The sequence below is a fragment of the Gymnoscopelus braueri genome, assembly GCF_963280865.1.
Source record: "Gymnoscopelus braueri genome assembly, chromosome: 1".
NCBI classification, from domain to species: Eukaryota; Metazoa; Chordata; class Actinopteri; order Myctophiformes; family Myctophidae; genus Gymnoscopelus; species Gymnoscopelus braueri.
Window position 1 is genome coordinate 11,750,794 of NC_137603.1, and position 27,643 is coordinate 11,778,436.

General features: G+C 36.1%; 1 protein-coding gene across 2 annotated transcripts in view; it reads left to right on the forward strand.

Annotated features, from left to right (window-relative positions):
* The window catches only part of LOC308092643 (glypican-6-like), a 202,039-nt gene that overhangs the window by 43,072 nt on the left and 131,324 nt on the right, over window positions 1–27,643 (forward strand). The window contains exons 1-2 of one of the 2 annotated variants that reach the window (XM_080438685.1): window positions 6,067–6,146; window positions 7,517–7,675. In XM_080438685.1, coding sequence (XP_080294811.1) covers window positions 7,567–7,675 — 109 coding nt within the window. In that variant the 5' untranslated portion in view covers window positions 6,067–6,146; window positions 7,517–7,566. Of the gene's footprint in view, window positions 1–6,066; window positions 6,147–7,516; window positions 7,676–27,643 lie in introns of those variants that run through there. The other variant, XM_080438684.1, reaches the window with a different exon arrangement.

The window sequence follows — 27,643 nt, forward strand, 5'->3', positions numbered from 1 at the left end:
CAGTACATAGAGCTACAGATCTGTCCACTATGCCCATACTGCATGGTCATGTGCATAATATGGGACCGCCCTAATTCCAACTCGACGAGTGCATTGGCAAGGACTCGAGTGCGGGGCATGCCACCGAGTCGTTCGGATATGGCGTTGTTCAGATTGGACTTTTATTTATGTATATATATATATATATATATATATATATATATATATATATATATTTTTTTTTTTCTCTTCTTTTTTTAGTTTTTTTTCCTATATTTATATATACTTTTTCTAGTATATATATATATATATATATATATATATATATATATATATATATATATATATATATATATATACTAGAAAAAAGCCACCTTCTATGGTAACCAGTAGACCAAATGAGTTTAACGCAAAAAGTCCTTGTGTGCTTTATTATTGATGGATGACATGACATGCCATGACTTATATAATATAATAACAACATGCCTTGACTTCCTTGTGTCTGTGGCCCAGCTACGTCAAGACTTCATATACATTCTCTGCATGTGAGTAGATGTCAGATCAGCCAGGAACTATAACCACTAGGACAGATGTTCTATAACATACAAACGCCACAAACTGACGCCCCAAAGTTCATGGCCAGGTTAGGGGCCCCCTGTGTGCCACAGGCGCACCATTGCTCCATATGACACCAATACACCAAACTTGGCACAAACACTGTTCAGGGGTCTGCCATGACAATATTCACACCAGGGGCCACAGGCGCAGTGTTGCTCGAATACAAACCAAACTTGGCACAAACACCGTTCTGGGGTCTGCCATGACAATGGTCACACCAGGGTTCACTCCACGTGTACCCCCCAGGGGCCATGTTAGGGGCCCCTAGGGCCCTCAGGCACAGTGTTCCTCCGATCTGCACAAAACGTGACACAAACACTGTTCAGGGGTCTGCCATGACAATAGTCACACCAGGGGCCACGTCAGGGTCACGTCAGGGTCCCCCGGGGGGCCACAGGCACATGTTTAGAAGAACCACTGCCAGATTCTGTGATGAGCATAATTCTCCTTAAATGTAGCTTTCACAACACTGATGTTGTTAATTTTATTGAAGTAATTTTGTCTGGAGTTGATTCACTAAATAGCATACCGGTATGTAACCTAGCCAGCTGAAGTTCTTACACGACTGTTTTCACTAACTTTGATAGATTAGCCTATGTACAGTATAATTTTTGCCTGGTGTTTTGAGGGTCTTATGTAGGTCTACCACGTATGAAATGGTAGCTGACAAAATGGGGTGTCTAGCCATATAATAAACCCTATGCGAATATTTTACTGTGCAATTAACCAAAAGATAAAAACTGAACTCTGTACTGTACAAAATAACGAATACAGCCTGCTAATGCACACACACTTGACAGACAAACATCATTTAACCCAACTCTCCCAACTTAATACATTAACAACTGGTAACTTAAAACTTTTCAAGAGAGAAAGAACAAATCACCAACCGTAACTAAAAAATCTAAACACCAAATTAAACTTACTTGTTGTGGCAACAGATGCACAGTGACTGGAGATCTCAACAGAAATGATGGGAATCAATAAAACAATGAAACAACGTGTAGAAGAGCCAATTAATCATAGCGAGCAATATCTCTAAATGGGTGCATATTGATTGGTCACTGCTTAATAGTATCTTAAGCATTTGCAGCTGTTGTTAAAACGCTAAATTATTTGTATCTGTAAACCATCCTGCTGTTGCCTGTAGGCTACGTCTATCAGTTCACTAACGTTATAATGATATAACATTGATGATCAGTATTATAATGTGCCGTCATCAACACGGCTGCCATTCTATAGTCTGCATCCATTGTATCAAATTTTCATTCTAATATTTCAATCAATCATCAAAAAACAAATAATACTGTCGTTGTCATTCAGTCAGGGGATGTTCATTTCCTGGTTCTTCCTTTAATTGTCAGTCGTACGAAGAACGTGATTGGCCAACTGAAGTCCACGATAAAGTACTTTGATTGGTTTATACTTCGCATCGGGCTGCCAGTTTTGTGATGATCGCTACTGAAATTATATCTACAGTATGTTATATTATTCTGGCGCAACTTTTGAGGTTGTATCAATTAAAAAACTAAAGCAGATAGAGGGACTTGGCCCATGGCCTATAGGTGGTGAAATAGGCTTTGTTTCAAGATTGCGACATGTCAGCTCTATTAAAGTGTTATTAAAGTATCTGAAAGAGTTACTAAAACAGAAATCTGATGCAATACTTTGCTTTACTTTCATGTCTGGAGGCCTTTGGTCATGGTGGCTACAGTATGTGGCGTAGTCAGTACACAAGGGACTGTGGGTTTGCATTGAACTGTTGATGGTGCAGCTCATTACCGTGCATGGTAAATCTGCCTCTCTCAGGACTGATTAAGGATTTAGCACAATTCAGAGTGCCAGCGAGTATGCACAAACATTTCAAAACCCTGCAGATCTACAGCTTTTGCCTCCATAGATCCACTCAGTGGCATACATACAACAAAGTGCCAGCCCCAGCCAGCATGCCTGTACTCACGCGTATACTGAATTCCACTGTAGGCTCGAGATTGTATTATCCCCGCCAGGCCAGAATGGCCGAAGGCAAGGGATCATGTTTTCACTCCTGTGAGTCTCTCTGTCTGTCTGTCTGTGTATCTGTCTGTCTGTCTGTCTGTGAACAGCTAACAGCACACATACTCCCATTAGCCCAAGGAAGGAAGAACCTCGACCCTAACCTTTTTTCCCCGGCCTCATGGTAGTGCTATAACAGATTCGCAGATTTTTGCACACAAATAAATTAGCTACTACAGATTACACAGCTTACACAGTTTTGTGATCAATACGTTTCTGTCATATTTTTCATATTCCATTCCATTTGGCTACGATTGGCTTCCAAGATTTGTGGGAGTGGCCCGTTTTGCACAAAATGCCACACACCCTGCCAGTGTCATATTGGTGTGAAACTTTGCACGCACACTCCCAGTAGGCCAAGAAGATCTGCCACGCCAAATGTTTCAAATCGGCCTCATGGTGGCTCTGTAACAGGTCACAACAAAGCCCTGGGTAGGCAACCTGGCCTGGCGGGCAAACAATTTAAAACTAGGCAGCATTAAAACTTTGTCCCTGCAAAGTAAAATTCTCAATGTGAATTTACCCATTTGTTACTCATTTGGTTACATTTGTAGACTCTCAGAGTTAACACTGAGGATTGTACTGTGTGGATCATGCAGTGATCAGTGTGCATTCCAAAAAACGGTCCAGTGTAGCACAGTGTGCACAGCGAGATAGAAATTAGAAAGTATTTCACATTTTGGCCCCTGAGAGAGAACAGTTACATCTCCACTGGAATGATTCATTCCGTAATGTTGTTTGATAATGACCAGAGTATCTGTCTGCATTTGAGGCCAATAAACATGAGACTGTCATTATGTCAGAGTGAGTAAGTTTGCCAGTTTGTACCTAGGGAAATTAGGTTGTAATAGTGATATCACCAAGGGCTGAAAAAGCATCCAATCATAGTAACATCGAGGGCAGAGGCAGGCAGACTTATTGATATATGTACTCGTCTTATATTTCCTTACAACAATGTAAATGTTGAAATATAAAGGCCTGACTCAACCATTGTGAATTGCACTTCCCATTAATAGATAAATAAATAATGAAACAAATCTAATCTAAACTAATCTAATCTAATTCTAAATAATAAAGTTTGTTTTCACAATTATGTGTCTTTTTTTGTTTTTTAGTTGAGCACATCCAGCTTCCATTTGTACTTTAATATTTACTAACTGAGTGAAGAGTGAAGAAGCCAATTATTAACTTTTTACATTTTTGTTAACTCTCGCTCAATTAAGACTGTGAGAGGATATGGGAGTGACTCATGGCAGCAGTGTGCCAGGGCTAATTGATCGGCTGGTGTTTCCAGTTGTCTAATTGTGCTCTCCTCTTTATAGTAGCATGATGTACTCTGTCTGGGCTCAGGGCTACACACACACACACACACACACACACACACACACACACACACACACACACACACACACACACACACACACACACACACACACACACACACACACACACACACACACACACACACACTAACACCAGAGAGAACGCCAGCAGAGGGATAGATCTGGCTCAATGGTGCAAAGTTATAAAGGACTGTGATTTAAACGCATAGCAAGCAGCAGACCCAGCAAGACTCAGTCACACGTAGCATATATAGACTTTATGCACCAATATGAAGTAGTGTGTGGTCAATAAAATGCAGACGGTTTAATTACAAAACAGTCTTATTGTGTCAGCAAGAACCCACAGTAGCACTCAGCATGCTATAGTGACATAACCAATCGGCTGACAGGGACTTTGTCTTTTATACAGTTGTGGCTGTTCTCTGTTGTAGCGAGACTACCGTATATATCCAAATAGTATCCCTTCCGCAAAAAGCCGCCCACTACCTAATACCCGCCAGGGGACTGACACCAGTTTGCGTATTAAACTCCCCGTCCAAATAAATGCCCCGGTCTGTGGAAACGGCGGGGCTATTATTTGCAGTTTCTTCAGCTGAATTTGGGTCCGTGCAAACGGCGGGGCTATTATTTGCAGTTTCTTCAGCCTAATTTGGGTCTGTGCAAACGCCTGAGCTATTATTTGCAGTTTCTTCAGCATAATTTGGGTCCGCCGGGGCTATTATTTGTAGTTTCTTCAGCCTACTTTGGGTCCGTGCAAACGCCGGGGCTATTATTTGCAGTTTCCTCAGCCTAATTGGAACTGTAACCAAATAATGGCCCGGTGCAGGCCTGCGCAAAAATACATGAAAATAGAAAATATAGAAAAATATAGGGGAAAAAAATAGAAAATATAGATTTTGCGTATTAAATGCCCCGGCTACTATTTGAAAATGTACGGTATCTGTCTGTTCTCATGCATTTTTCTTCTCAGTGGGTTGGTATATCTTAAATTTGATTGAAGCAGACTTTTAACATTTCCCTAATTTAAGCTGTTCATTAGCATTTTTTCCACAGGCTATGGGATCTGTAGTGCAAGTTGTGATCCCAAGTGTGAAGTGTGCACATAGTTTGGGTTTGCGAATGCCCGTGTTTGGACTATAGTTCCAGTTATACAATTCTGGCTAGCAAACTCAAATAGTTATTGTGGCTAATATTTTGCCAAACTGTACACAAATATATTCCACTTTCATAAGTCAGTGTACATGACCTTGTACAGTATGTGCACGTACCTGGCAAAATAAACAGCTTCTGATGACTACTAACATTAACATTATTAAAGCAGATTTTTTTATTTCTTAAAGACGTGGTGAAATGAAAAATATGTTTTTCACACTTTTTTTTGTATTCTTATGTCAAAGATCCCTAAAAGTCTATTTTTAATTACTTCCTGTAAAGGCAGACGTACTGTTTGATGACATGATAGACCCTTATGAATATAAATTTTGATTCCCATAGCTCATGTTCCACCACTCACACCTGATTTTAATTTAGGGGGACACTCTTGGGCTACTGCGTTCTTTATCTAACTCGAGATAACGGCCAGATGTTGCATTTCTCGTTTTAAACTTAAACAGTACATTACAATATGTATCTGAAAACATTGGAGGTGAGAAATAAGCAATGCAATGCACAAAAGTGCCGCTAGAATTGCTCCCCTCGCTCTCTCTCTCTCTCTTTGCCTGCCTCAGCTGCGCTATGCGCTGTGATCAGTGCGGCTAGTGTAGTCCAGAGATCCCATAGACCATATTCACACGGCGGCCATATTGGAATTTAACATGGAGAGTGCCGCCACCCGGGGTGGCTACTTTCATTGACTTCATAGAAACATGGCCGCCGTGTGAATATGGTCTATAGCCCGGAGGGAACGGCTGACACTGTGATTGGTCAAAGAAAAACACACCCCTGTTTCTGATCAAAATCGTTAGCAATAAAGCCATTTCATGATGTCTTTAAATTTGCAACAAACTGTTTGTAACAATGTTAAATGAAAGTTGCACAAAACTAACAGATCACTGAAAGAGGTGGCTTGTGGTGAATATCTTGCTTGTGCAATAATTATCTTTGACTTTTTCATAAAAAAAAAAAAGGATGCAAACTATCTACAAGAACAATGTAAGCTGTGTTATTATTCATTACAAGCTTAAACTTTTGTATTTTCTAATTTAAGATTAGGATTAAGTGTCTTTAAATGCACACCAGTGTCCTACTATTCTTTGGTGTACTCTGTTCTTCCTTCTCTGAATTGGTACATGTAAGTATAAATGCTAAATGAGGGATACTCAAATAGTTTAACCTGAGGGCCACATTAGCAAAATGGAAGGGGGCCGGGGACACTGTATTTTGACAAATGAAACTCTGGGATAAATGAATGGCATGAGATGGTAAATAAAATAAGAAGCTAAATCATCTGTCCATTTGGGGTTAAAGTGACGGTTTTTGGTATCAACTTTTTGGTGCTTGCTGCTGCTCATTGCTGCAGTGCAAATGTAAATTGTAATTTGAGGTCAGTCAGGTGAGGCTGAGTGATATTAATGTAATAATGGATATTATCAATGTAATAATAATGTAATTAAATGTAATTACAGTCATTTCATATGATGTCATTTAATGTCATTAAAGATAAGGTAATGTCTTTTTTTATTATCTTACAGTAATAATAATTATTTTATTGTTAATTATTTTATTGTTAATTGGCCCCCAATGTATTGATCGATTGGGGGCCAATTAAAACAAATTTGCGGGCTGGAAGTGGCCCCCGGTCCTGAGTTTGAGTATCACTGTAAAATGGTGCATTTGAATAGTGCCTTTATCCACTAAGCACTTTGAATTCACGCACTGATGGCAGAGGCAACAGCAAGGCACCTGCCTGCTCATAGGGAGTAGTTTGGAGTTAAGTGTCTTGCTCAAGGACACTTTCGACTCTATCACAGGGGTGAGCTGGGTATCAAACCCTCCTGAGCCACCGCCGCCCCATGAGGTTAGCTCATAACGTGGAAAAGCTTCCTGGGATGCATCCTGTTGCTCACTACAACAGTGAACTAAGGTTTATGTATAATGTACAGCTGACTTTTGTTTTGTCAGTTATCACATTCCATGTGAGCTCGTGGTAATATTCTTATTTATTAATTTATATTTGCCCTCAAAGCGGAGCTAGTGAAAGCTGCCTGATTGCCATTATCCAAATTCTTTTGACAATGACATTTATAGAAAAACCTACATGGAATACTTCATGTACACGCCCAGCTCTGTTAAAGTTACACTCTGTTTCACATGACAGCATCGAGCTGACAGAATGTGAACCTTCCCCATTTGTTCCGGTCTGCCTCCCTTTGATAGCTTCAGCGATGGGAGGAACAAAATCTACAGAAGAGCCTCGATCAAACGCTCAGCTCAGCCTTTTGAAAGGCACACTCCTGTGGCAGCGCACAGCTCCATTGCTATTGCATGTAAAAAGCTTGCTCTCTATCTCTCTCTCTCTCTAGGTGAACACCTGCGTGTATGTCCTCAGGGATACACCTGCTGCACATCCGAGATGGAGGACACACTCAGCCAGCAGAGCAAGCTGGAATTTGAGAATTTAGTTGAGGAGATCAGCCACAACATGAGGACTACATTTGTCTCAAGACATAAAAAGTTTGATGGTAAGAGAGATAATAATCACAGTAAAATCCTCAGCATTACGTTTGTCAAAGTTGCAAATGGATAAATCATCACCCCAATTTAACATCATGGATACTTGTGCTTCGGCTTGGTTTCTGTTAGTATACTGTCGCTCAGATGGGGTACTATTAGTATCTCTATGTACCCCTAGGGGTACTTTGGGGTTCTCCTAAGAGCACTGAGAAAGTTATGTATATATATATATATATATAGTATATGTATATATATATATATATATATATATATACACACACACACACACACACACACACACACACACACACACACACACACACATCTGATATTGTTTATGAACATTAATATCCCATGTTCATAAAACAATTTACATCTGAAAACTAAACTAACTAACTAATGTTTGAAAAATATTTTATATGCGATATATTTTCAATGTACAACCAATTGCCAATATTTGTTTGTAGAATAAAAACCTGCTTCTCGATTATTCGATGAACCTACGTGAGCCAGATGTTATTGGTTCTAAATATCAGTTTTGATATATTTCAGTTAATTGCCCCAGCTCTACACCAGGCTAAACTGAGATAGACTTTTACAATGATCAAAGTCCCCGAACGATCACAAGTCCCACGCCAACATTGTCAGCCATGGCCATCCCACAGGCTTTGAGAGCTCTTCACCTTGTGGGGTTTGAATCCATCCTTCATCAATTTCACACGGCCTCATTTCAGTCCCCGGTTATTTATAGGGGGCCCTATTAAGAAATCCCTAACTCTTACTTTCTGATTACTGACTTCATCCCCTGGAGGCCTGTGGGTTTTGATGCATTATTTAATAATCCTGAAGCTGCGAGTGACTTTTTTCACGATAGAGTTAAGATTCAGGATGTCTGGATGTGCCATCATCTTGCCCATGGATTTATTCTCCCTATTTCTCAGTATTTTTTGTAGTTTCCCATATAGACTTACAGCTTGATCTTATTCCAGTCCAGCAGATATAGAGCAAAAATCAACAGCTGAAGTGTAATCTTACTATAGCCTAAGGCTAAGCCCAATTTATACTTAACTGTCAATTGCAACGCATCATGAGCTTGTATGTCGGCTATTTTTGGTCGACAAGGTATAAATTAAGCATAACGTGGTTAGATTCTCAATGGTTTGGTTTTATAATTCATTCAGGAATCATTATCTGTGGTGGGCCAACAGGTGACAGTCAGTACTGACCTGTAATATACAAAATAAATGACATTTATTTATACTGTGTGTGTGTGTGTGTGTGTGTGTGTGTGTGTGTGTGTGTGTGTGTGTGTGTGTGTGTGTGTGTGTGTGTGTGTGTGTGTGTGTGTGTGTGTGTGTTGAAAGGCAGTGGGGGATGAAGATAGATTGAATTGTGTGGAGCACAACTTATAAAAAAGATTAATTACAACAGTGGATGATCCATAAAAGGTGGCCAATAACTCAGTAAATTGTAAATTTTACCCTAGAGTAAAATGTGTCTCAAATGTGTCCATGCAGCTGCCAGGGCCCTTAGCTTAAAAGCACATTTTGAATATCTGTCTCGGATAAGTGGGCTGCCACTGTGCACCTCTACATTTTTGAGCTATTCTACTGAAATCTTTCATTTTATTTTACAGAAAAATCAATAGCAACCGTTGCTCCTTTTGTGAATAAGAATGAATAATAATAATTGTCATCATCATCGTCATCATCATAATCATAATGGGGATACAAAAGTAGCATTATATTGAGATTGAGCCATTTGAATTGATGTAATATTTTTTTTAAGCGTTACACAAATGACATTAGTACAGTACATACTACAATTACTGTACTGTAACAATGCATCACATAAAATCAAATCAAATATTAGACAAAGATCTCTTTCTTTTCTTTAAAAAAGAAGAAGAGATTTTATTCTATAAAAAGCCGAACATTTTTCGACCGGTTAAGGTCTTCACCAGGGCGAGAACTGATGAAGACCTTAAAGGTTTAATGACGTTCACTTTTACACCACATTCAAAGTCTTTGTCCTGGTCCTTCAAAAGTGTACAAAAAGTTTTAAGTGAAAATTCCATTCCAGTGATCCATGGCAGGTGTTTTTCTCTCATATTTCTAAAGCCTTTTCAACTGCAATGAAAAAAGAAATCTTTGCCTGCGGGTGTCGCTGGTGAGGGATTTTGCCTGTCAATCATCGCCTCTGCTCCGCCCCCCCCCAAAGGAAAGGATAGGGGAGGGGAGGGGCGAGGAGGAGAGTGGGCGGGATTAATCGACTGTGACCTCACTGTCGAAGGGCCAAGCTCAGATTACTTTTCAGCCTAATTATTCAGAAAACCCCAGACCACAGAAAATCCACTGAATGTTCTAACTTCAGGTTTTTTGGGTGTAATTGAGGTCATAAAACCCCAAATAAAACATTGAAAATTAAAAAAGTTAAAATGAATGTCATGATACCTAAGTCGAAACATGTTGCCATTTTTAGAGAATAAAATTTGTTTTCACTTCCTCTCCTCCACATTTTTTGAGTGCTCGGATCTCTTCGTCCTTTTTAAAGTTTACAAGTCCCGCTGATCCTAGAAGCACCATACACCTTTAAGGTTTTTCATCTCCTGTGAGCACCCGGTTGGCCTCTGTGTCATTTCTCTTTCTTTGCTTGTTCCGGTTGTATGTTAGATGTTCATTAAAATATGTTTGGTTTGCATCTGGCCTTTGTGTTGTCCGATGGGACAGTAGAGATTAGTGGGTGTGGTTGGTTGAGTAAAGTCTGGGTTGAGCTAAGCCTTGGTTGACTGACTCCTTTGATCCTGCCCTAGTTGAGCTGAGAGGCACTCCAAACTTTCTTCTCCCTACTGTACATCCAGAGCTGCAAAATACCATAAGTAATGTAGCATCCCTTATTTACACAAGATCAGAGCTAAGATGAACCGGGACACAAGCCTCTGCCCCCAATTTCTCCACAACTCTTTGCTCAGACAGCTGACTTACAAACAGTGGAACAGCAAACAGGCAAAGGCTAAGATACTACTTCAGTTTTTGAATTCCGCGAAATTCATGCCTCCCTTATCTGAAATATTAATTTAATGTGCTTGAAGCAAAGTAAAACTCAATTTAAAGTGTCTACTGGCCATTTACCATAGTATTAACTATTACACAAGCTTGCAAATTTGGCTATATACTGTACATTACGTGTTGTGTACTTAGTCATTGCATAGTGGTGTATTCTGCCCTCAATAGATTCCTTATTCCTTATTTGCCTTGTTCATTTCTCTTTATAGACAACACGTGAAATGTTATCACTTTGACACTCTTGATCTTTATCTCCACCTAACTGACAGGCCAGGTTTAAGTTTTGCCCCTGTCCGTGTGTCCGTCATTTTGTCCGTCATTTTGCATTTTCAATTCAAAACACACTTTTTTCTACTACTCCTACAGATTTTGTCCAAAATTCATATCATTGGTACATGTATTTGATATTCCATACTGTTTGCCTGTAATTGGCCTCAACAATTAGTGGAAGGTGCTTATTTCTTCCAAAATATGCCATATATCATGAACGCAACATCCAATCATCCCCAAATTTGGAAACGCATGGTGATGGGAGTAGTATAAGAGGACACCACTTTACCAAATCCTACCGCTAGGGGAAATAGTGGCGCTGTTGAGCACATTCCTGAAATTCCTCACATTCCTCACATTCCTCACATTCCTCACATTCCTCACATTCTTGACATTCCATAATCCATAATCCATAATTCATAATCACTTTCCAGTACCTGACCCTACCGCTAGTGGAAATAGTGGCGCAGTTGAGCACATTCCTGACATGTTTGACATTCCTCACATTCTCGGCATGTTTGACAGTCCATAATCCATAATCCATAATTAATCATTTCAGATGTATTATTTCATTACTCAGTCAATTTAATTAAAATCGGTGTTGTCACAGGGCACAGTGCAATACCAAAACCTACCCATAGGGGATAACATGCTAAGCTAATATGCTAATATGCTAATATGCTAATAGCGTTAGCATGATGTCACAATGCACAGTGCAGTACCAAAACCTACCCATAGGGGATAACATACTAAGCTAATATGCTAATATGCTAATATGCTAATATGCTAATAGCGTTAGCATGACATCACAATGTACAGTGCAATACCAAAACTTACCCATAGGGGATAACATGCTAAGCTAATATGCTAATATGCTAATATGCTAATAGCGTTAGCATGATGACACAATGCATAGTGCAATACCAAAACATGGTACCATCAGTGGTCCCTGATAGGGGTTCCAGGGGGTCCACAGTTAAATGATGGAGAGTTGGTAACCAAATGGACCCTTATAGATCTTTCTCTATAAATCTATTTTTTTCATTTTGTTTTTCTACAAATGAATTAACACTAATTATATATAATATTCTTTGAACAGCGGCCGTAGCGATGGTAGTTAAAGGTGGAGTCTGACTTAGCCCCCCCCCCATGGGGGGCCCAGAACATAGACTCGAGTTCAATGTAACAGAGGGGAGATGCTGTCCTATGGCTCTCGTCACTACCAGTATGACGCATGGTTTTAGAAAAGCAACCTACACAGCCAAATTTCACAATTGCATGCTGGGTGATTATTTCCAACCAATGGGATCAAACCGTAGGGGAACAGTGTCATTGGCTTCTCTCACAGTGGCTGTGTTCACACCTATGGTGTTAGAGCTTGTTTTATTGGGGGCCCACAGCTGCAACCACACATAGTGTAGTTTTGTCTTGTTTTACTCCACTACAATTATTTTTAAAACTTTAGTTACTAGATACTTTGCAAATATAAATGATTACATTATAAAACATATATTAACCACTATAGCCTTATTTTATATCTAGGCTATTAGAAAAAATAGCTGATCTACAAGCTGAGGGCTTTTTCGCACGTACGTGTTAGAGCTTGTTTTATTGGGCCCCACAGCAGTGTCTGAACGGGAGGTGTCATAATTAAAGCTAGTTAGAGGGGGGGTCTCCCACTACCCCCCCTCCCTCATAGAACACTATTGGTCATAGTTGGTACTGCACGCATACATACAATAATCTAGCAATCTCTCATTAATAATAAAATATGACTGCACATGTTTTATAAATCCTCATGTGTAGTTTATAATACGTATTATATGCCAAACACAGTGTTTTAAGTTGGTCTAAGTTTTAAAATGTTGCTGTTTTTATTAAACTGGATCAGTAAATAACTCCAACCATGAACCAGCGACATTAATTTTATTGTGTTTTAATGTTACTCTTACAACGTTACAGTGTTGTTATAAGGGTGGTACAGACACATTTTCAAAAATGCTCCGAAAATCAGCAGATCTACAAGCTCTGATGAGACAAGGGTTTTGTAATAAAAAACTAGGACAGGGGGATTCCACTAGCCCCATCCCTCCCTCCCATCATTGCTCTTACCCCATCCAATGGTTTTTCACACCTTTTTGCTAGAAGTTGGCTCTCGGAGGCTACCCGTCTGTGTACACATGTCTGTCTGTCTGACTGTCTGTCTGTCTGTCTGTCTGTCTGTCTGTCTGTCTGTCTGTCTGTTTGGATCTACTTATCTGTGAAGAGTAGGTGTCATAAAGTGCAATGAGGTGTCATAAAGTGTAATTTCATCTCTTGTGCTCTCTCTCTGTCTCTATGTCTCTCCTTTTCAATGCTAGTACGAGGTTACAGTAGTGTAGCCTTGTCCCCTTCTCAGGGGGAGCAGCTTCAAGTGATGTGTATCACAATGTTTTATTGTGAGTTGGGTTGTCTGAGGTGTGAAGTGTGAAGTCAGTTTGGTTTGATGTGTTTTATCTTGTCATAATTTGTGTCTTATAATGTGTCTTGTGTTTTACAGAGCATCCTAGATTGTGTTTTTTTGAATAGTTTTTTCATTGAGTGTATCGTTACTCCCTGATCATGTGCAGGTATGTATACAAAAGTAGTTAGATATAGCATGGTACAGTTACAACAATGTTAGAGTTGAAGTAGTGTTAGAGGTAAAGTTATGTTAGAGGTAAAATATTGGCAGACTTACAGAAATGTTAGAGTTAAAGTTATGTGAGAGGCACAGTAATGTTAGAGTTAAAGTTATGTTAGAGTCACAGTATGTTAGAGTTACAGTATTGTTAGAGTTTTTGTCAGAGTTCAGTAACGTAAGAGTTACAATATTGGCTGAGTTGCAGTAATGGCAGAGTTACAGTATTTCTTAGAGTTGATGTAACGGTAGAGTTAAAGTTATGTTCGAGTTAAAATTATGGCCAAGTTATGCTAGATGTCAGTAATGTTAGAGTTAAAATATCGGCAGAGTAACGGTAATGTTAGAGTTAAAGTTATGGCAGAGTTACAATAATGTTAGAGTTAAAGTTATGTTAGAGTCACAATATGCTAGAGTTACAGTATTGTTAGAGTTTTTGTCAGAGTTCAGTAATGGTACAGTTATAGTAATGTTATAGTTTTCTTAGAGTTGATGTAACGGTAGAGTTAAAGTTATGTTAGAGTTAAAATTATGGCCAAGTTAAGCTAGATGTCGGTAATGTTAGAGTTAAAATATCGACAGACTTACAGAAATGTTAGAGTTAAAGTTATGTTAGAGGCACAGTAATGTTAGAGTTAAAGTTATGTTAGAGTCACAGTATGTTAGAGTTACAGTATTGTTAGAGTTTTTGTCAGAGTTCAGTAACGTAAGAGTTACAATATTGGCTGAGTTGCAGTAATGGCAGAGTTACAGTATTTGTTAGAGTTAAAGTTATGGTAGAATAAAAGTTATGCTAGAGGTCAGTAATGTTAGAGTTACAATATTGGTACAGCTAAAGTAATGTTAGAGTTAAAGTCATGGCAGAGTTACAATAATGTTAGAGTTAAAGTTATGTTAGAGTCACAATATGCTAGAGTTACAGTATTGTTAGAGTTTTTGTCAGAGTTCAGTATTGTAAGAGTTAAAATATCGGCAGACTTACAGAAATGTTAGAGTTAAAGTTATGTTAGAGGCACAGTAATGTTAGAGTTAAAGTTATGTTAGAGTCACAGTATGTTAGAGTTACAGTGTTGTTAGAGTTTTTGTCAGAGTTCAGTAATGGTACAGTTAAAGTAATGTTAGAGTTAAAGTTATGGTAGAGTTAAAGGCATGTATGAGTTAAAGTAATGTCAGAGTTAAAGTAATGTTATAGTTTTCTTAGAGTTGATGTAACGGTAGAGTTAAAGTTATGTTAGAGTTAAAATTATGGCCAAGTTATGCTAGATGTCAATAATGTTAGAGTTAAAATATCGGCAGACTTACAGAAATGTTAGAGTTAAAGTTATGTTAGAGTTAAAATTATGGCCAAGTTATGCTAGATGTCAGTAATGTCAGAGTTAAAATATAGGCAGACTTACAGAAATGTTAGAGTTAAAGTCATGTAAGAGTTAAAGTAATGTTAGAGTTAAAGTTATGTTAGAGTCACAGTATGTTAGAGTTACAGTATTGTTAGAGTTTTTGTCAGAGTTCAGTAATGGTACAGTTATAGTAATGTTATAGTTTTCTTAGAGTTGATGTAACGGTAGAGTTAAAGATATGTTAGAGTTAAAATTATGGCCAAGTTAAGCTAGATGTCGGTAATGTTAGAGTTAAAATATCGGCAGACTTACAGAAATGTTAGAGTGACAGTAATGGTAGAGTTAAAGTTATGTTAGAGTTAAAGTTATGTTAGAGTCACAGTATGTTAGAGTTACAGTATTGTTAGAGTTTTTGTCAGAGTTCAGTAACGTAAGAGTTACAATATTGGCTGAGTTGCAGTAATGGCAGAGTTACAGTATTTGTTAGAGTTAAAGTTATGGTAGAATAAAAGTTATGCTAGAGGTCAGTAATGTTAGAGTTACAATATTGGTACAGCTAAAGTTATGGTAGAGTTAAAGGCATGTATGAGTTAAAGTAATGTCAGAGTTAAAGTTATGTTAGAGTCACAATATGCTAGAGTTACAGTATTGTTAGAGTTTTTGTCAGAGTTCAGTATTGTAAGAGTTAAAATATCGGCAGACTTACAGAAATGTTAGAGTTAAAGTTATGTTAGAGTTACAATAATGTTAGAGTTAAAGTTATGTTAGAGTCACAATATGTTAGAGTTACAGTATTGTTAGAGTTTTTGTCAGAGTTCAGTAATGGTACAGTTAAAGTAATGTTAGAGTTAAAGTTATGGTAGAGTTAAAGGCATGTATGAGTTAAAGTAATGTCAGAGTTAAAGTAATGTTATAGTTTTCTTAGAGTTGATTGAGTTATGTTAGAGTTAAAATTATGGCCAAGTTATGCTAGATGTCAATAATGTTAGAGTTAAAATATCGGCAGACTTACAGAAATGTTAGAGTTAAAGTTGTTAGAGTTAAAATTATGGCCAAGTTATGCTAGATGTCAGTAATGTTAGAGTTAAAATATAGGCAGACTTACAGAAATGTTAGAGTTAAAGTTATGTTAGAGGCACAGTAATGTTAGAGTTAAAGTTATGTTAGAGTCACAGTATGTTAGAGTTACAGTATTGTTAGAGTTTTTGTCAGAGTTCACTAACGTAAGAGTTACAATATTGGCTGAGTTGCAGTAATGGCAGAGTTACAGTATTTGTTAGAGTTAAAGTTATGGTAGAATTAAAGTTATGCTAGAGGTCAGTAATGTTAGAGTTACAATATTGGCAGAGTAAAGGTAATGCTAGAGTTAAAGTTATGGCAGAGTTACAATAATGTTAGAGTTAAAGTTATGTTAGAGTCACAATATGTTAGAGTTACAGTATTGTTAGAGTTTTTGTCAGAGTTCAGTATTGTAAGAGTTACAATATTGGCAGAGCTACAGTGATGTTAGAGTTAAAGTTATGACAGAGCTACAGTGATGGTAGAGTTACAGTTATGTTAGAGGCACAATATGTTAGAGTTACAGTATTGTTAGAGTTTTTTGTCAGAGTTCAGTAATGGTACAGTTAAAGTAATGTCAGAGTTAAAGTTATGTTAGAGTTAAAGTCGTGTAAGAATTGGAGACATGTAAGAGTTAGAGTAATGTTAGAGTTACAGTAGTGTTAGAGTTACAATATTGGCAGAGTTAAAGTAATGTTAGAGTTAAAGTTGTGCTAGAGTTACAGTAATGTTAGTTTTTGTCAGAGTTCAGTAACATTAGAGTTACAATATTGGCCAAGTTACAGTAATGCTAGATTTAAAGCTATGTTAGAGTCACAGTAATGTTAGAGTTTTTGTTAGAGTTCAGTAATGGCAGAGTTACAGTATTGTTAGAGTTAAAGTCATGTAAGAGTTAGAGTAATGATAAGTTGTGTTGAGTTTTGTTAGAGGCCAGTAATGTTAGAGTTGAAGTAGTGTTAGAGGTAAAGTTATGTTAGAGGTAAAATAATGGCCGAGTTATGATTGATGTCAGTAACACAAGAGTTACAATATCGGCAGGGCTACAGTGATGTTAGAGTTAAAGTTATGTTAGAGGTCAGTAATGTTATAGTTACGATATCGGCAGAGTTACAGTAATGTTAGACTTTAAAGTTATGTTAGAGGCACAGTAATGTTAGAGTTTTTGTTAGTTACAGTAATGTTAGAGTTTGTCAGAGTTCAGTAATGTCAGAGTTAAAGTAATGTTAGAGTTTTGTCAGAGTTAAAGTTATGTTAGAGTTAAAATTATGGCCAAGTTACAGTAATGTTAGAGTTAAAGTTATGTTAGACTTTTTGTTAGAGTTCAGTAATGTTAGAGTTGAAGTTATGCTAGAGTTAAAATAATGTCCAAGTTACAGTAATGTCAGAGTTACAGTAATGTCAGAGTTACGATAATGTTAGAGATATGTTAGAGTTCAGTAATGGTAGAGTTACAGTAATGTCAGAGTTAGAGCAATGTTAGAGTTAAAGACATGTAAGAGTTAGTGTAATGTTAGAGTTACAGTAGTGTTAGAGTTACAATATCGGCAGAGTTACAGTAATGCTAGAGTTAAAGTTATGTTAGAGTTACAGTAATGTTAGAGTTTGTCAGAGTTCAGTAATGTCAGAGTTACAGTAATGTTAGAGTTTTGTCAGAGTTAAAGTTATGTTAGAGTCACAGTAATACTACTTTTTTTTTTTTTTTTTTCAGAGTGCAGTAATGTTAGATTTACAATGTTGGCTGAGTTAGAGTAATGTTAGAGTTTGTTAGAGTTACAGTAATGTCAGAGTTACAGTAATGTCAGAGTTAAAGTCATGTAATAGTTAGAGTAATGTTAGAGTTTTGTTAGAGTGCAGTATTGTTAGAGTTGAAGTAATGTTAGAGTTAAAGTAATTTCCAAGTTATGCTAGATGACAGTTACGTTATAGTTAAAATATCGGCAGAGTTACAGCAATGTCAGAGTTAAAGTTATGTTAGAGTCAAAGTAATGTTAGAGTTCCAGTAATATTAGAGTTAAAGTTATGTTAGAGTCAAAGTAACGATAGAGTTTTGTTAGTGTTCAGTAATGGTAGAGTTACAGTAATGTCAGAGTTACATTAATGTCAGAGTTAAAGTCATGTAATAGTTAGAGTTAAAGTTATGTTAGAGTCAATGTAATACTTTTATTTTTATTTTTATTTTTCAAAGTGCAGTAATGTAAGAGTTACAATAGTGGCTGAGTTAGAGTAATGTTAGAGTTTTTGTTAGAGTTACAGTAATGTCAGACTTACAGTAATGTCCGAGTTACAGTAAGTCCGAGTTAAAGTCATGTAATAGTTAGAGTAATGTTAGAGTTTTGTTAGAGTTCAGTAATTTTAGAGTTTAAGTAGTGTTAGAGTTGAAGTAATGTTAGAGTTAAAGTTATGTTAGAGTTACAGTAATGTTAGAGTTTGTCAGAGTTCAGTAATGTCAGAGTTACAGTAATGTTAGAGTTAAAGTAATGTTAGAGTTAAAGTTATGTTAGAGTCATAGTAATGGTAGAGTTAAAGTTATGTTAGAGTCACAATATGTTAGAGTTACAACAATGTTAGAGTTAAAGACATGTAAGAGTTAGAGTAATGCTAGAGTTACAGTAGTGTTAGTCAAAGTAATGCTAGAGTTAAAGTTATGTTAGAGTTACAGTAATGTTAGAGTTAAAGTTATGTTAGAGTCGCAGTATGTTAGAGTTTCAGTATTGTTAGAGTTTTTGTCAGAGTTCAGTAATGTAAGAGTTACAATAATGGCTGGGTTACAGTAATGGCAGAGTTACAGTATTTGTTAGAGTTACAGTAATGTTAGAGTTAAAGTTATGGTAGAGTTAAAGTCATGTATGAGTTAAAGTAATGTCAGAGTTACGGTAATGTTAGAGTTACAGTATTTGTTAGAGTTAAAGTTATGGTAGAGTTAAAGTCATGTATGAGTTAAAGTAATGTCAGAGTTACGATAATGTTATAGTTTTCTTAGAGTTGATGTAACGGTAGAGTTAAAGTTATGTTAGAGTTAAAATTATGGCCAAGTTATGCTAGATGTCAGTAATGTTAAAGTTAAAATATCGTCAGACTTACAGAAATGTTAGAGTTAAAGTTATGTTAGAGTCACAGTATGTTAGAGTTACAGTATTGTTAGAGTTACAGTATTGTTAGAGTTTTTGTTAGAGTTCAGTAATGGTAGAGTTATAGTAATGACAGAGTTACAGTAATGTTAGAGTTTTGTCAGAGTTCAGTAATGTTAGAGTTACAATATTGGCCGAGCTACAGTAATGTTAGAGTTAAAGTTATGTTAGAGTCACAGTAATGTTAGAGTTACACTAAGGGTAGAGTTAAACATTAGAGTTAAAGTAATGTTACTTATGTTTCTGTAATACACAGAGAGAAGAAAATATATATTACATGATACTGCAAAAACACAGTATCATGTAATATATATTTTCTTCTCTCTGTGTATTACAGAAACATAAGTAACATTACTTTAACTCTAATGTTTAACTCTACCCTTAGTGTAACTCTAACATTACTGTGACTCTAACATAACTTTAACTCTAACATTACTGTAGCTCGGCCAATATTGTAACTCTAACATTACTGAACTCTGACAAAACTCTAACATTACTGTAACTCTGTCATTACTATAACTCTACCATTACTGAACTCTAACAAAAACTCTAACAATACTGTAACTCTAACAATACTGTAACTCTAACATACTGTGACTCTAACATAACTTTAACTCTAACATTTCTGTAAGTCTGACGATATTTTAACTTTAACATTACTGACATCTAGCATAACTTGGCCATAATTTTAACTCTAACATAACTTTAACTCTACCGTTACATCAACTCTAAGAAAACTATAACATTATCGTAACTCTGACATTACTTTAACTCATACATGACTTTAACTCTACCATAACTTTAACTCTAACAAATACTGTAACTCTAACATTACCGTAACTCTGACATTACTTTAACTCATACATGACTTTAACTCTACCATAACTTTAACTCTAACATTACTGTAACTCTAACAAATACTGTAACTCTGCCATTACTGTAACCCAGCCATTATTGTAACTCTTACATTACTGAACTCTGACAAAAACTCTAACAATACTGAAACTCTAACATACTGCGACTCTAACATAACTTTAACTCTAACATTACTGTAACTCTAACATAACTTTAACTCTAGCATTACTTTGACTAACACTACTGTAACTCTAGCATTACTCTAACTCTTACATGTCTTTAACTCTAACATTGTTGTAACTCTAACATATTGTGACTCTAACATAACTTTAACTCTACCATTACTATGACTCTAACATAACTTTAACTCTAACATTACTTTAACTCTAACATTACTGTAACTCTGACATTACTGAACTCTGACAAACTCTAACATTACTGTAACTCTAACATAACTTTAACTCTAACATTACTTCAACTCTAACACTACTTAAACTCTAAAATTACTGAACTCTAACAAAACTCTAACATTACTCTAACTATTACATGACTTTAACTCGGACTTACTGTAACTCGGACATTACTGTAAGTCTGACATTACTGTAACTCTAACAAAAACTCTAACATTACTCTAACTCAGCCACTATTGTAACTCTTACATTACTGCACTTTGAAAAATAAAAATAAAAATAAAAGTATTACATTGACTCTAACATAACTTTAACTCTAACTATTACATGACTTTAACTCTGACATTAATGTAACTCTGACATTACTGTAACTCTACCATTACTGAACACTAACAAAACTCTATCGTTACTTTGACTCTAACATAACTTTAACTCTAATATTACTGGAACTCTAACATTACTTTGACTCTAACATAACTTTAACTCTGACATTGCTGTAACTCTGCCGATATTTTAACTATAACGTAACTGTCATCTAGCATAACTTGGAAATTACTTTAACTCTAACATTACTTCAACTCTAACAATACTGCACTCTAACAAAACTCTAACATTACTCTAACTATTACATGACTTTAACTCTGACATTACTGTAACTCTGACATTACTGTAACTCTAACAAACTCTAACATTACTCTAACTCAGCCAACATTGTAAATCTAACATTACTGCACTCTGAAAAAAAAAAAAAAAAAAGTAGTATTACTGTGACTCTAACATAACTTTAACTCTGACAAAACTCTAACATTACTGTAACTCTGACATTACTGAACTCTGACAAACTCTAACATTACTGTAACTCTAACATAACTTTAACTCTAGCATTACTGTAACTCTGCCGATATTGTAACTCTAACACTACTGTAACTCTAACATTACACTAACTCTTACATGTCTTTAACTCTAACATTGCTCTAACTCTGACATTACTGTAACTCTACCATTACTGAACTCTAACATATCTCTAACATTATCGTAACTCTGACATTACTGTAACTCTGACATTACTGTAACTTGGACATTATTTTAACTCTAGCATAACTTCAACTCTAACATTACTGAACTCTAACAAAAAGTCTAACATAACTTTAACTCTAACATTACTGTAACTTGGCCATAATTTTAACTCTAACATAACTTTAACTCTGACAAAACTCTAACATTACTTTAACTCTGACATTACTGAACTCTGACAAACTCTAACATTACTGTAACTAACAAAAACTCTAACATTACTGTGCCTCTAACATAACTTTAAAGTCTAACATTACTGTAACTCTGCCGATATCGTAACTATAACATTACTGACCTCTAACATAACTTTAACTCTAACATCACTGTAGCCCTGCCGATATTGTAACTCTTGTGTTACTGACATCAATCATAACTCGGCCATTATTTTACCTCTAACATAACTTTACCTCTAACACTACTTCAACTCTAACATTACTGGCCTCTAACAAAACTCAACACAACTTATCATTACTCTAACTCTTACATGACTTTAACTCTAACAATACTGTAACTCTGCCATTACTGAACTCTAACAAAAACTCTAACATTACTGTGACTCTAACATAGCTTTAAATCTAGCATTACTGTAACTTGGCCAATATTGTAACTCTAATGTTACTGAACTCTGACAAAAACTAACATTACTGTAACTCTAGCACAACTTTAACTCTAACATTACTTTAACTCTGCCAATATTGTAACTCTAACACTACTGTAACTCTAACATTACTCTAACTCTTACATGTCTCCAATTCTTACACGACTTTAACTCTAACATAACTTTAACTCTGACATTACTTTAACTGTACCATTACTGAACTCTGACAAAAAACTCTAACAATACTGTAACTCTAACATATTGTGCCTCTAACATAACTGTAACTCTACCATCACTGTAGCTCTGTCATAACTTTAACTCTAACATCACTGTAGCTCTGCCAATATTGTAACTCTTACAATACTGAACTCTGACAAAAACTCTAACAATACTGTAACTCTAACATATTGTGACTCTAACATAACTTTAACTCTAACATTATTGTAACTCTGCCATAACTTTAACTCTAGCATTACCTTTACTCTGCCAATATTGTAACTCTAACATTACTGACCTCTAGCATAACTTTAATTCTACCATAACTTTAACTCTAACAAATACTGTAACTCTGCCATTACTGCAACTCAGCCAATATTGTAACTCTTACGTTAGTGAACTCTGACAAAAACTCTAACAATACTGTAACTCTAACATACTGTGACTCTAACATAACTTTAACTCTAACATTACTGTGCCTCTAACATAACTTTAACTCTAACATTTCTGTAAGTCTGCCTATATTTTAACTCTAACATTACTGACATCTAGCATAACTTGGCCATAATTTTAACTCTAACAACTTTAACTCTAACATTTCTGTAAGTCTGCCGATATTTTAACTCTAACATTATTGACATCTAGCATAACTTGGCCATAATTTTAACTCTAACATAACTCAATCAACTCTAAGAAAACTATAACATTACTTTAACTCTGACATTACTTTAACTCATACATGCCTTTAACTCTACCATAACTTTAACTCTAACATTACTTTAACTGTACCATTACTGAACTCTGACAAAAACTCTAACAATACTGTAACTCTAACATATTGTGACTCTAACATAACTTTAACTCTAACATTATTGTAACTCTAACATAACTTTAACTCTAACATTTCTGTAAGTCTGCCGATATTTTAACTCTTACAATACTGAACTCTGACAAAAACTCTAACAATACTGTAACTCTAGCATATTGTGACTCTAACATAACTTTAACTCTGACATTACTTTAACTCATACATGCCTTTAACTCTACCATAACTTTAGCTGTACCAATATTGTAACTCTAACATTACTGACCTCTAGCATAACTTTTATTCTACCATAACTTTAACTCTAACAAATACTGTAACTCTGCCATTACTGCAACTCAGCCAATATTGTAACTCTTACGTTACTGAACTCTGACAAAAACTCTAACAATACTGTAACTCTAACATACTGTGACTCTAACATAACTTTAACTCTAACATAACTTTAACTCTACCATTACTGTCACTCTAACATTTCTGTAAGTCTGCCGATATTTTAACTCTAACATTACCGACATCTAGCTTAACTTGGCCATAATTTTAACTCTAACATATCTTTAACTCTACCGTTACATCAACTCTAAGAAAACTATAACATTACTATAACTGTACCATTACTGAACTCTGACAAAAACTCTAACAATACTGTAACTCTAACATACTGTGACTCTAACATAACTTTAACTCTAACATTACTTTAACTCTTACATGACTTTAACTCTAACATTTCTGTAAGTCTGCCTATATTTTAACTCTGACATTACTGACATCTAGCATAACTTGGCCATAATTTTAACTCTAACATAACTTTAACTCTAACATTTCTGTAAGTCTGCCGATATTTTAACTCTAACATTATTGACATCTAGCATAACTTGGCCATAATTTTAACTCTAACATAACTTTAACTCTACCGTTACATCAACTCTAAGAAAACTATAACATTACTTTAACTCTGACATTACTTTAACTCATACATGCCTTTAACTCTACCATAACTTTAACTCTAACATTACTTTAACTGTACCATTACTGAACTCTGACAAAAACTCTAACAACACTGTAACTCTAACATACTGTGACTCTAACATAACTTTAACTCTAACATTACTGTGCCTCTAACATAACTTTAACTCTAACATTTCTGTAAGTCTGCCGATATTTTAACTCTTACAATACTGAACTCTGACAAAAACTCTAACAATACTGTAACTCTAGCATATTGTGACTCTAACATAACTTTAACTCTAACATTATTGTAACTCTGCCATGACTTTAACTCTAACATTACTTTAGCTGTACCAATATTGTAACTCTAACATTACTGACCTCTAGCATAACTTTTATTCTACCATAACTTTAACTCTAACAAATACTGTAACTCTGCCATTACTGCAACTCAGCCAATATTGTAACTCTTACGTTACTGAACTCTGACAAAAACTCTAACAATACTGTAACTCTAACATACTGTGACTCTAACATAACTTTAACTCTAACATTACTGTGCCTCTAACATAACTTTAACTCTAACATTTCTGTAAGTCTGTCGATATTTTAACTCTAACATTACCGACATCTAGCTTAACTTGGCCATAATTTTAACTCTAACATAACTTTAACTCTACCGTTACATCAACTCTAAGAAAACTATAACATTACTATAACTGTACCATTACTGAACTCTGACAAAAACTCTAACAATACTGTAACTCTAGCATATTGTGACTCTAACATAACTTTAACTCTAACATTATTGTAACTCTGCCATAACTTTAACTCTAACATTACCGTTACTCTGCCGATATTTTAACTCTAACATTACTGACATCTAGCATAACTTGGCCATAATTTTAACTCGAACATAACTTTAACTCTACCGTTACATCAACTCTAAGAAATACTGTAACTCTGCCATTACTGCAACTCAGCCAATATTGTAACTCTTACGTTACTGAACTCTGACAAAAACTCTAACAATACTGTAACTCTAACATACTGTGACTCTAACATAACTTTAACTCTAACATTACTGTGCCTCTCACATAACTTTAACTCTAACATTTCTGTAAGTCTGCCAATATTTTACCTCTAACATAACTTTACCTCTAACACTACTTCAACTCTAACATTGTTGTAACTGTACCATGCTATATCTAACTACTTTTGTATACATACCTGCACATGATCAGGGAGTAACGATACACTCAATGAAAAAACTATTCAAAAAAACACAATCTAGGATGCTCTGTAAAACACAAGACACATTATAAGACACAAATTATGACAAGATAAAACACATCAAACCAAACTGACTTCACACTTCACACCTCAGACAACCCAACTCACAATAAAACATTGTGATACACATCACTTGAAGCTGCTCCCCCTGAGAAGGGGACAAGGCTACACTACTGTAACCTCGTACTAGCATTGAAAAGGAGAGACATAGAGACAGAGAGAGAGCACAAGAGATGAAATTACACTTTATGACACCTCATTGCACTTTATGACACCTACTCTTCACAGATAAGTAGATCCAAACAGACAGACAGACAGACAGACAGACAGACAGACAGACAGACAGACAGTCAGACAGACAGACATGTGTACACAGACGGGTAGCCTCCGAGAGCCAACTTCTAGCAAAAAGGTGTGAAAAACCATTGGATGGGGTAAGAGCAATGATGGGAGGGAGGGATGGGGCTAGTGGAATCCCCCTGTCCTAGTTTTTTATTACAAAACCCTTGTCTCATCAGAGCTTGTAGATCTGCTGATTTTCGGAGCATTTTTGAAAATGTGTCTGTACCACCCTTATAACAACACTGTAACGTTGTAAGAGTAACATTAAAACACAATAAAATTAATGTCGCTGGTTCATGGTTGGAGTTATTTACTGATCCAGTTTAATAAAAACAGCAACATTTTAAAACTTAGACCAACTTAAAACACTGTGTTTGGCATATAATACGTATTATAAACTACACATGAGGATTTATAAAACATGTGCAGTCATATTTTATTATTAATGAGAGATTGCTAGATTATTGTATGTATGCGTGCAGTACCAACTATGACCAATAGTGTTCTATGAGGGAGGGGGGGTAGTGGGAGACCCCCCCTCTAACTAGCTTTAATTATGACACCTCCCGTTCAGACACTGCTGTGGGGCCCAATAAAACAAGCTCTAACACGTACGTGCGAAAAAGCCCTCAGCTTGTAGATCAGCTATTTTTTCTAATAGCCTAGATATAAAATAAGGCTATAGTGGTTAATATATGTTTTATAATGTAATCATTTATATTTGCAAAGTATCTAGTAACTAAAGTTTTAAAAATAATTGTAGTGGAGTAAAACAAGACAAAACTACACTATGTGTGGTTGCAGCTGTGGGCCCCCAATAAAACAAGCTCTAACACCATAGGTGTGAACACAGCCACTGTGAGAGAAGCCAATGACACTGTTCCCCTACGGTTTGATCCCATTGGTTGGAAATAATCACCCAGCATGCAATTGTGAAATTTGGCTGTGTAGGTTGCTTTTCTAAAACCATGCGTCATACTGGTAGTGACGAGAGCCATAGGACAGCATCTCCCCTCTGTTACATTGAACTCGAGTCTATGTTCTGGGCCCCCCATGGGGGGGGGGCTAAGTCAGACTCCACCTTTAACTACCATCGCTACGGCCGCTGTTCAAAGAATATTATATATAATTAGTGTTAATTCATTTGTAGAAAAACAAAATGAAAAAAATAGATTTATAGAGAAAGATCTATAAGGGTCCATTTGGTTACCAACTCTCCATCATTTAACTGTGGACCCCCTGGAACCCCTATCAGGGACCACTGATGGTACCATGTTTTGGTATTGCACTATGCATTGTGTCATCATGCTAACGCTATTAGCATATTAGCATATTAGCATATTAGCTTAGCATGTTATCCCCTATGGGTAAGTTTTGGTATTGCACTGTACATTGTGATGTCATGCTAACGCTATTAGCATATTAGCATATTAGCATATTAGCATATTAGCTTAGTATGTTATCCCCTATGGGTAGGTTTTGGTACTGCACTGTGCATTGTGACATCATGCTAACGCTATTAGCATATTAGCATATTAGCATATTAGCTTAGCATGTTATCCCCTATGGGTAGGTTTTGGTATTGCACTGTGCCCTGTGACAACACCGATTTTAATTAAATTGACTGAGTAATGAAATAATACATCTGAAATGATTAATTATGGATTATGGATTATGGACTGTCAAACATGCCGAGAATGTGAGGAATGTCAAACATGTCAGGAATGTGCTCAACTGCGCCACTATTTCCACTAGCGGTAGGGTCAGGTACTGGAAAGTGATTATGAATTATGGATTATGGATTATGGAATGTCAAGAATGTGAGGAATGTGAGGAATGTGAGGAATGTGAGGAATGTGAGGAATGTGAGGAATTTCAGGAATGTGCTCAACAGCGCCA